We start from the raw sequence: 12,065 nt of genomic DNA, 5'->3' as shown, positions 1-12,065 counted from the left end.
TTGATCAGCTAAAGTGGTAGGATCTGAAAAATCAATATGATGTTTTTTGTATATCGTGAGTATGATGAAGTAACTCTAAAAGATCCAAATTGTTATTATTGTTCTACTAAATACCTAATAAATGGTTTTAAACCTTCTCCCAATCCCACTGGGAAGCATTTTATTTGGCAGCAGTAACACACACATATCTATAATCAGCATGACATTTGAGCCTTTCTTTGAACTTTAAAGCTGAAAGCTCATTACCAATATTTATGACAGTATTTTCTAAGGCATTTAGCTTAGTTTAAATTCTTTCATCAATATTTATCTGATTATGAAGAGATTTGGAAGTATTCTGAACCAAATTATTAAGAAAATCTGTATGCTGAATATTTTGAGATATAGCCACCAAAGCTGTGACTGTGGAAGCAATAAATGAAACTAAGGCAGTCATTTCAAGTATTATGAGTCCAAGAACTCACTTAGGTCTAGTCAGCTGGGCATGTATTTGTTGTAAGACTTGAAAACCAGCATCAGCATACCATAGTTCTGAGATATTAGCTGGCAGTAAGACAAAAGAGGGCTGGTAAAGTATCAGTGTTCTCTTCCCTCTATTATATCTGGTGATACAATTACTTAAATTACCTTTATTACAGGCTACAGAATATTTATCATCTTTCCTTTTGACTTTTACATCTCCAGTAATTAAAACATAAGGAGATTATACATAGGCTCACAGGCCATAACAAGAACCTTCCTTACAATTTCTGCCTACAAAGTCAGGTAAAACTTGTCAGTAATGTAGAAATTCTGGAGGTAGAAGTCAAACATCAAACATCTTTTTGGATGCCATCTCACTGAGGGTTAAAATTTCTAGGAGTTATGGCATCCTCATGTAATTCTAGGAGACCAGCTTAAAATATATCCACTATTTCTAAATACCATATGTTATACTGGCAAGACATTTTCACAATCTAGCCACTTCATTTCTATTTCAACAATGTTTATTTTAACAATTTAAACAATTTAAAATTGTTAAACAATTTAAAATCTGGACAGATATATGTCTTAATTTCTAAGGATCAGCATAATTATCTGGTTTAGGTTTCTCATATGCTCTCTTTTTCTCAAAAGATACTCCCAAACAGCCTGTTTACCATAGGATCAACATCATAATTTTTACTTGCCTGACAAGCTCATGAAGCTGCATGGCCATAAACTCTGCAGCTGGACTTTACCTTCCTATGCCAGGTTTTTCAGTCATTTTTATGATGATAGGAGGGAAAGGGAGAGAGAAGGGAAATTGCATGGAAATGGAAGGAGACCCTCAGGGTTATACAAAATTACATACAAGAGGAAGTGAGGGGAAAGGGGAAAATAATACAAGGGGGAGAAATGAATGACAGTAGAGGGGGTAGAGAGAGAAGAGGGGAGGGGAGGGGAGGGGAGGCGGGATAGTAGAGGATAGGAAAGGCAGCAGAATACAACAGACACTAGTATGGCAATATGTAAATCAATGGATGTGTAACTGATGTGATTCTGCAATCTGTATATGGGGTAAAAATGGGAGTTCATAACCCACTTGAATCAAAGTGTGAAATATGATATATCAAGAACTATGTAATGTTTTGAACAACCAACAATAAAAAATTAAAAAAAAACCTTTCCTTTGAAATCTGATTAATTTACTGAATCATGTTCAGTAGCAGTAACACTCTCAATATTACAATTTAAGAAAAGTTTTGAAATATTTGTAAGATCTAGTGTATGCATATGGGATCCTATTTTCCCCCTTTTTAATTTATTAACATTGAATGAAAGGCTGGCATAAGTCATAATATCATTAAGTTAAATAGTACAGGTATTTAAATCATAAGAAAAGGGTTAGCATCTTGAATTTTGACAAAAGTTATTTAAAGTGACTATGGCAAATAGAAACTTAGTCTTTATTAATTGTATGACTTGATTTTGACTTTAATAGAACTATCAAAAATGGAAAATATAGTAAGTTGTATATAAAATTTATCCTTTGAAATTAGCTCTAGATTAACTTAAATAATTATCTTAATTTGGGATGAGGCTAGTGACAGAGTTTTTAACTTAGAAAGTATGGCCTTTACTAGGGGCATGAGAAATATATATGCATCTATCCAAAATAGGAAGTACACATGCTAAATAAGCCTAGAGAAGATATTTTGTTTTTTATAATTAATAAAAAATGAAATAGGTAATATTTACCAATCTATGAAAAATTGTTATTATTGTTATCAAACTTAGTGTTGACCTAAGTAGGGGGAGTTAGTATCTCAAATATTAATGGATAAATACAAGTCAACAGTGTTGTTAAAATAGGGATCTAATTTAGAATTTTATATGACATTGAGCTAGCAATGACATTTTGAGGGATCTGTATCAAACCAATCTTTGTGTATAAACAGCTGCATGAACATCCTTAATAACTTAATGTAGCAAGATTAGCTCTAATAATTATGAATAATTTGTGACTTTACCAATTTTAAAAATATCAATGTAGGTAGGGCATTGTCTCATATTAAAGTTAAGAAAAGGTCTATCATGTTAAGTTTTTTATTGAAATAAGCTATTGGCTGTTGAGCTGATTTATTTATGGCTCTCTGTCTGATTTTAGGAATACTTATCTTCAGAGTCATTTTTTGGGATTGGCTTATTTCGCTTAGCATGATATTTTCTAATATCACCATCTATCCTAGCTTGTGACCCATGCTAGGTTCACAAATCTGACTATTCCAATAACTTAAGAAAATAGTGAAGAAAGCGCACAAACACACAGAAGTACTTTTCAAAATTCAGGAAGGCTCTCCAACCTTAAGGGTCTGTGGAAAAAGAGTAAGCCACTGGAATTCTTTATTCTTATATAGGGGACACACAATGGGAGATTCTGTGGAATATTTTATTCCCAAAAAGGCAAAGGAATAAGATTACAAAGAAACAGGTGAGTGTAACTCAACCCCCCAGGTAACGCCTACTCTTGGAGCCATGCCTCATTATCTGAGCAGAGGTAAAGCCCAAGTTATTGTGGGGTGCAATAATTGTTCAGTATCTCTTGCTCAGGACTTAAGGGTGTGTATTTCCAGAGTGGCTCCTACAGTCTAGTGGTTAGAATAGCCTTTATTTTTAAATTTATTGTTAATCTTATTTCATTTTATTATGATTAGATAGAATGCAAGGTATTTTCTCTATTTTTTATTTATAAGTAATTGGTTATACATTGTCAGCAGAATGCTCTTCAATTCTTTTATTTATGGCTTTCCAAAATAGGAAGTGCACATGCTAAATAAGCCTAGAGAAGCTAAATGGAGCACTAATTTTGACTTCTCTGGTTGTATTAAGTAGGGTTATACCATTCGTACAATCATACATGTACCTAGGGTAATAATGTCTGTCTCATCCCACCATCTTTTTTACCCCCATGTCTCCCTCTGCTTTGCCTTATCCAAAGGTCCTCCACTTGTCCCATGCCCCGCCACCATTCCATAATCCACTTATCAGAGAAAACATTCAGCCTTTGGTTTGTTGGGATTGGCTTCCTTTGTTTAGCATGATATTCTCTAACTCCATCTATTTACCTGCAAATGCCATAATTTTATTCTCTTTTAGCACTGAGTAATATTCCATTGTGTATATATACCACAGTTTCTTTATACATTTGTCTATTGAAGGGCATCTAGTTTGATTCTACAGCTTGGCTGTTGTGAATTATGGTGCTATGAACATTGATGTGGCTATGTCACTGTAGGATGCTATTTGTAAGTCCTTTGGGTATAGACCAAGGAGTGGGATAGTTGAGTGAAAGGCTGGTTCCATTCCAAGCTTTCTAAGGAATCTCCATTTTGCTTTCCAAATTGGTTGCACCAATTTGCAGTCCCAACTGCAACATATGAGTGTGCCTTTCTCCCATATCCTCGTCAACCTTTATTATTTTCTATATGTTTGATAACTGATTGGCATGAGATGAAATCTTAAGAGTATTTTGATTTGCATTTCTCTAATTACTAGAGATGTTGAACATTTTTTCATATATTTGTTGATCAAATGTATATCTTCTTCTGAGAAGTGTCTGTTCTGCTCCTTAGCCCATTTGTTGATTGGGTTGTTTGTTTTTTTGGTGTTAAGTTTTTTGAGTTCTTTATATATCCTGGAGATTAGTGCTCTATCTGATGTGTGTATGGCAAAAATTTGCTCCCAAAATGTAGAGTCTCTGTTCACCTCACTGATTATTTCTTTTGCTGAGAAGAAGCTTTTTAGTTTGAGTCCATTCCATTTATTAATTCTTGATTTGATTTCTTGCACTTTAGGAGTCTTATTAAGGAAGTTGGGGCCTAATCAAATGATGAAGATTTGGACCAACTTTTTCCTCTATTAGGTGCATGGTCTCTGAACTAATTCCTAGGTCCTTGATCCACTTTGAGTTTTGTGCATGGTGAGAGATAGGGTTTAGTTTCATTTGGCTGCATATGGATTTCCAGTTTTCTCAGCACCATTTGTTGAAGAGGCTATCTTTTGTCCACTATTTGTTTTTGGAACCTTTGTCTAGTATGAGATAACTGAATTTATGTGGGTTTGTCTCTGTGTCATCTATTCTGTACCATTGGTCTACATGTCTAGTTTGGTTCCAATACCATACTGTTTTTATTAGTATAGCTTTGTAGTATAGTTTAAGATCCAATATTGGGATGCCTCCTGCTTCATTTCATTCTTCCTGCTAAGGATTGCTTTAGCTATTCTGGGTCACTTATTTTTCCAAATGAATTTCCTGATTACCTTTTCTTTTTTATAAGGAATGAAATTGGTATTTTAATTGGAATTGCATTGAATCTGTATAACACTATTGGTAGTATGGCCATGTTGACAATATTAATTCTGCCTATCCAGGAGCATGAGAGTTTTTTCCATCTTCTAAGGTCTTCTTCAGTTTCTTTTTTAGTGTTCTGTTGTTTTCATTGTAGAGGTCTCTCCTCTGTTGCTAAGTTGATTCCCAAGTATTTTATTTTATTTGTTTTGAGGCTATTGTGAATGGGGTAGTTTTTCTAATTTCTCTTTCAGAGATTCATCACTGATGTACAAAAATGTATTTGATTTATGGGTATTGATTTTGTATCCTGCTACTTTGCTGAATTCATTCATTAATTCTAGAAGTTTTCTGGTAGAGTTTTTTGGATCCTCTATGTATAGAGTCACGTCAGCAAATAATGATAGTTAGAGTTCTTCTTTTCCTATCCATCTCCCTTTAATTTCCTTCATCTCTCTGATTGTTTTGGCTAGGAATGTTCTATATATGTCTGAAGTCCAAATTATTTATTGTATTATTGAGTTCCATAGTTTATTTGTTTAGTTTTTGTTTGGAATATCTAACCAGTGGTGAAAAATGTATGTTAAAATCACCCAGTATTATTGTGTTGTGTTCTATTTGGTTCTTGTATTTGAGAAGGGTTTGTTGGATATGTACAGATGCCCCATTTTGGGGTGTAGATATTTATATGATTGTTATGTTTTGTTGATGTATGAATCTCTTCAGCAGTATGAAATGTCTTTCTTTATTCCCTTTCACTAGCTTTGGTTTGAAGTCCACTTTTTCTGATATGTGGATGGAAACGCATGCTTATTTACATGTTCCATGTGAGTGGTATGTTTTTGCCCACCCTTTCACCTTCTGCCTATGGATGTCTTTTCTTGTGAGATGAGTCTCTTGAAGGCAACATATAGTTGGGTCTTTTTTTAATCCAATCTGTCAATCTTTTTCTTTTAATTGATGAGTTTAGGCTATTCACCTTTAGGGTTATTATTGAAATGTGATTTGTATTCCTGGACATTTTGGTTTATTTTTGGTTTTAGCTTGACTTGGTTCTCCTTTGTTTGGCCTTTCCTTTAGTAAAGTTCTTCCCTTTATTGATTTTCATTTCCTCCTCCTGAAATATTTTGCTGAGGATGCTCTGTAGATTGTAGTGGGCTTTCTCACTGTAAATTCTTTAACTTTTGTTTATTATGAAAGGCTTTCATCCTCAAATCTGAAGCTTAATTTTGCTGGATGTAAGATTCTTGGTTTGGCATTGTTGCCTGTATTTGCTTTCTCATCTCTTTGTTAGAGTGATCAGTTTTTGCCTATATTTGCTCATTTAGGTCATTCTTTAATTCACAGATCATTTTAATCATATATGTTCTGAACTCCTTCTCTGACATTTCATTAACGGCACTGTCCATGGATTCTGTTGATTTTTCATGTTGTCTGTGTGTCTTCCTTTCTTGCAGTGCATATCTGAGGTATTACAGTTCTTACCCTATAATATTATAGTATCTGTGCGGATTATCTGCACCTCATTTTGGTGTTGGGCTTCCAGACCCTGCCAGTGACTCATGATGGATGCTACTGGAATTATAGGTGGTAGCAGCAATTGCGGAGGTAAATCAGGATAGCAGTGGGGGTATCCCAAGATGGATGCAACCTCTTTCAGAAGTGAGGCTGAAAGGGTGGGCCTTACAGTAGCTTTGGGCTGCCTGTTCTGAGATGCTGCTGCTTTTAGACCTATCTGTTGTCACAAGGTGGAGGCTACTGCATGGGGAGGGCTATGGAGGTGGCTGCAGTGTCCCTAGGTGGAGGCAGGTTAGGCCTGGGCTCCCATGGGCTCCTGTGTAGGTATGAGGGGCAGTCTTGGGCCAGGGACTGAGCTCTGGCATGGGTCTGCTGGTTGGCAGGGGTGTACTGGGCCTAGCCTGGGCCTGGGTTCCCGTGCAGGTTGGTGGAGGCAGTCCTCAATATCTTTAAATTTACAATGGCAATTTAATATTTTCCTCAAAAAGTTTATAGGCATTACTCCATAATTTAACAGTACTTTCCCTATTTAAGTATTGTGTGTCTAATGTTGCTTTTTCTCACTTTTATTCAATTTTCATCTTTGTTTTTATCAGTACTGTTCTAGATTTAGCAGTATTAGCAACTACTGATGTGAGATTTCTCAAGAACTTAGGAAGCCACTGTTCTCCTAGTTCTTAATGGTGTACATAATTGTAGAACTCAAGCTACATCGAGTGTTTGAATCTGTTAGTGTTTCCCATCAATTTTCAGGGCAGAAGAGTGGTTTTGTGAACCTCAGAATCCACTTAATAATGTAAAGAAGGATGTTATTCTAAGACAGTGTGACTTAGTGGATATTATTCCTAAACCCTTATATGGCTGAAAATATTTTTCTTCAAACATGGATATTAATTTGCTTTAGTTTATTTTCTGGAGGGCCTCATATTTTTTTAGTAGATCTATGCATTTTATTATTTAGCTTAGTGAATCTCAAACTTTAGCATAAAAAAAATCACCTAAAGGAATAGATGATTGCTGGTGCTACTTCCAGAGTTTCTGATTCAGTATTTTGGGGTGGGGCCTGAGGTTTTGCTTTAATAAGTAGCATGTTTGTGTGGTGCTGCTACTATTGGTTGTGGAGCCACTATTTTTGAACCCTGATGTAGAGTCAATATTGCAGCAGAGACAGTGTAGACTAGTCTATATTGGTTCATTGTAAATAACATTTTTCCTCTACCCGAATGCTTGTAGAAATATTTTTCTTTAATAGTGCAATTCAAAACTTTTACCCAGACGTGAAAGTGTGGGGATAGAGGGTAAAAGATCTAATCATTTCACATTAAATTTTTAAGGGATAAGTATATATTAATCTGTGTATTTTTTTTCATAGATTTTTAAAGCTCCCAAACCAGTTCTTTGTATTTTGCATAAAAAACAAAAGTGGCAGTAAGATATTTTCTATCTTGATATTTTAGTTTCCTTAGCAAGAAAAAAATTGTATTAATAGTATTTAAAGGTAATGCTTTTAATTATTTAACTTGCTGTTCTATGAAGAGAAATATATGCCCTTTGGCATATATTTTTATTCCTTACCTATATTAAGAAAATATATGAAATGACTCATATGGATTATTTTGGGGCCTCTTAATATAGTTCTGTAAGGGTGTAGAATTACTTTTTATTCTTGAAGTAAGTTGTCTATACAAAATTGACTGAAACACTGTCTTTGAATTTAAAATTATGATTTTGAACTATAGATTTATGTCCTATTTTAGCAATTATTATACTTTTGTGATTGAAAATAATAAGATATGAATTAAATATTATACATTGTGAAGGATTTTATTTTAAAATATATTCTTTAAATTTTTATTTTCCAGATTTTGGAATCTCTTTTTAAGGTATGATCAATGTATTGAAGCTAACATACTAAAACTTAATAGAGAAATACATTTAAATGAAACAGTTTTCTAAGTCTTGTGGAAGTTAAAGGACTTTCAAACTTGCTGCTATATTTAAAACTTTATTTTCAGTTGTATGCTGCATTGGGCCCTTTTATGAACCCTAAGAACTGATGCTTGCCAGATGAAAGTTCAGAGGCATACATGTATATGTACATTAATTTTACTGAGGAAATTCAACTTGTCATTAATTCTTTCTTCTTTGCTCCTTTATGTTTTGTTTGTTGTATAGTGGTTTCAGCTACAGGTCAATCAAATGGAGGAGGCAAGTATGACATTTCTTTTTTTCCTTTTTAGTTGTAGATGAACACAGTGCCTTTATTTGTTTACTTATTTTTTATGTGGTGTTGAGGACTAAAAACAGTGCCTCACACGTGCTAGGCAAGCACTGTACTACCAAGCCACAACCCCAGCTCCATAACATTTCTTCATTGTTAATTAAATCAATATTTTGACTCATTTGAAAAATCAATTAGAGGTATGTTTAAAGTTTGGGTCATAAAGTTATCATTTGATTTTGATAGAAGAGGAATTAGTGGGTAAAAAAATATTTTTTAGTGATTTATACCCTATATTCCTGCATTTATCTACTATATTCAAAATTTGATACATTTTGTTTCCCAAAATTGAATAAGGGAAATTGAACTATTTTTCTTTTCCTAATTTACAGAAAGTAGTAAATGATAAGGTAGAATAGATCAATTTAAAAAAATCCTATATTTAAAAAATCATGCATAATATATTCACAGACATACAATTATCTATTAATTTTCTCTTAAGTTTAATATGTTCTTTTAATGGTATTAAATAATTTAAATAATGCTAGAGTAATTTGTACTTCTGATTTTCAAGTACTTTATCAGTTTGAGAACTTTAAGCCTCTGACTTAAGGGCTTTTAATCTATTTTGGAAAAAACTTCATATATACCATTAATAACAATGATTTCCAAAGTAGCTTTTAGTGGTATATAGAATTATTTTAGTTTTACATTTGTCATGCTTATGGTCCACTCAAATTGCTTTTGAAGCCCAAGCTCTTTAAAGAGGCTGACTTATTTGGAATACAAAATTAAAGGGAAAATAAACTATTTTTTTAGCAGAGTAGAAGACTTTCATTGTCTATACATGCTTTCTTTAAGATAGATATGGCTGACATTGGAGAAATGTTAGAAGTTCTTTGACTATAGCATAATGATCATTATCTTTCTAGAGAAGTAAGGTTGGGTGAAGTCAACTATTCCTTTACTCGCTTGTAAAATTTCTTCTTCATAATTTAGGAACTTCAATCTGTCTTCTGCCTTCTTATTTTTGAAACTAGAAATATTTTTCTGCTTTATTTGTAGATTTGTATTTTTTTTTGCATTCATTCCTGTCAACGTACATGATCTATCTAAAATCTAAAATCCAGTTTCTCAGTTCCTTGACTTCTGCATTTATAAAGATCAGTGTTCTTTTTTACCCTTGGACTGTATGTCAAGTCACACTCTGAACTTTATCATTAATCAAATTTCTAATGCAGGTAACTTATTATTGAACTATAGATTTCTATCTTTCTATTTACAGTTAGGCATTGCTTAATGACAAGGATATATTCTGAACAATGTGTTATCAGGAAATTGTGTCATCACAGGGTACACTTACAGAAACTAAAATAGCTATAATATCAATTCCTGTTTGCCAAACAAAATATTTACATGCATACACATTTTATCTTTCTGCCCTCCTCTTAAAAGACAGATATTGTTTTTTTGCCTATACATAGGAATAATTCTTTCACTTTTGTTTTGAATTCCATCTCCTCTTGGCTTCTTAAGGACTTTGTGTCTCATATATTCAACGTTTCTCATTTATTTTTTGGTATTTTAAAGTGTTTATCTTTCTTATTTAATGCCACTTTCCCCTTGTAACTGGGATTATATGTCTGTCTTTACAACCTTATCTGTGGAACATAAGTTACCTGTTCAGAGCCAGATTGTATATTTACTATAACTATGTTCTTAATTCCCATATATTTTTCAAATTATTCAGACTGTTGCATATGGTTCCCAGTAATTTGTATATTATTAAACTTAATAGACATGTTTCTTTATCTCAACCATAATTAGTATTATTGATCACTTTCTCATTTTTTTTGAAACAATATTCTTTTGGTTTCTGTGAATTATACTGTACTGGCTATTGTTTTTACCTCTTTGACTATTTCCTTTTCAGTCAACTACTTAAGCAGTAAATTTTGGCATGCCTTTTTTTTTCTCTAAACTTTCCTTAGGTAATCTCATTCAGTTTTACTTTGATGTTGGTAATTTAGAAACAACTCCAGACTTGTTTCACTTCAAATTCAGTGGATCAAAAACAAGAATTTTGTACTCATTTTCTAGTGTTTCTATCTTAGTTAATGGTAATTCATCCAGTTGAGTAAATCAGAAATGGGGTAACCATCCTTGAAACTCACTTCCATCTATCCTAAATATTCATTTCATTCATAAGTCCTTTTGATTTTCCTTCCTAAATGTGTCTGCTTGTCTTTTTATATGTTGTTTGTGCCTTAGTGCCAGTTAGCAACTGTTCAGTATTCTTGAAATTCAGCGTAAACATTCATAATCTCTAGTAGGAATCCTCACTATACAAGTATATTTCTGAACTGGAATTCCAAGTTTTTCAATGTTTAAATCTGTAGTTTCTTCTCTTGAGTATTTTCTTAATTGGGTGTATCAGTTAATTGTCTAAGTTACTCTCTTCTGCCTTTTAAGGCGTGTTTCATAGTTGATGTATCATGTTTAACACAAGATACTTGTCATAAGTGTATAATACTGGATTAGAATTTGTATGTGAGGAAGCTAGGCTCTCTTAAGAGATTCTCATGCATACTAACATTTGAAAATATTTGAATAATATTTTTACTAATATATTTTATTGTCTGTTCATGATGATAAGGTTAATGCCTATGACTATGATGTATTAACAGAGATGTTGAAGCCTTCAGAGTGTATGGTGAACTGCACCATTGAAATATTGGATGAGCCCTTTCAAAGTTGTCTTGCTGGAACCTGTACCCATAGTTATTTTTGGTAAAGTCTTATAGTTGATAATCTCATTGTTTCTTACTTCTTTAGTTCTGGGCCATCATTCCTTCTCCTAGAAATGACTTCTGTTCACATTAAGTTCATACTAGGAAATGCAATGTACCAGTTATGGTTTAATCAAGAGACAAAAACCACATACTAATTTGATTAGGCAATGCTTAATATAGAGAATTGTTATAATAGAGAAAATACTATTAAAGAGGTAAAGACAATCTAAAAGAATATAGCAATAGATATAGAGAATATCCTCAACCCCCAGGATGGAAAAAAGAGCACTCAAGGAAGGAACACATCTAAATACCCCAGATCCTCTTCTCCCACCTTAGGGCTAAGATTCAGACCTTTTGAAGAGGGAGTAGTTGTCATCATTGGGTGGCAGAAACTTTCTTGGGTACCATGCTGGTAGAACTTAAACTCACTTGGAAGGTGCTCATGAGGGTGGTACCCTGAAAGTTACTCTGTGGTCCTAGGAAAAGACATCTTCCAGGGAGATGCTGTACCTCTTGCTGGGACATTGTGCATAAGGGTTCTGCTTTGGGGAATTTTGCTAAGGAGGTCTGGGAGAAGCTGCCCACAAGAATGTGCCATGTCATGGCTCTTCTCTGGGATCTTGCCTTTACCAGTAAGGTTTTGTAAGTCTCTGACTTCTCTTCCCCAGTTCCATAGCCTTATCAATATCTCAGACTTGCATTATACTGGTCAGCATTTCCT

General features: G+C 33.6%; 1 protein-coding gene across 1 annotated transcript in view; it reads left to right on the top strand.

Annotated features, from left to right (window-relative positions):
* Positions 1 to 12,065, top strand: part of Ccdc7 (coiled-coil domain containing 7) — a 109,707-nt gene that overhangs the window by 11,381 nt on the left and 86,261 nt on the right. Inside the window, exons 4-5 of the mRNA XM_071619665.1 lie at positions 8,191 to 8,211; positions 8,504 to 8,536. Of these exons, the coding sequence (XP_071475766.1) occupies positions 8,191 to 8,211; positions 8,504 to 8,536 (54 nt within the window). The remainder of the gene's footprint in view (positions 1 to 8,190; positions 8,212 to 8,503; positions 8,537 to 12,065) is intronic.

The sequence above is a fragment of the Marmota flaviventris genome, chromosome 12 (assembly GCF_047511675.1).
Source record: "Marmota flaviventris isolate mMarFla1 chromosome 12, mMarFla1.hap1, whole genome shotgun sequence".
Taxonomy (NCBI): Eukaryota; Metazoa; Chordata; class Mammalia; order Rodentia; family Sciuridae; genus Marmota; species Marmota flaviventris.
Note: the sequence above shows the minus strand (reverse complement) of the source record. Positions and strands in the feature narration are given on the sequence as shown.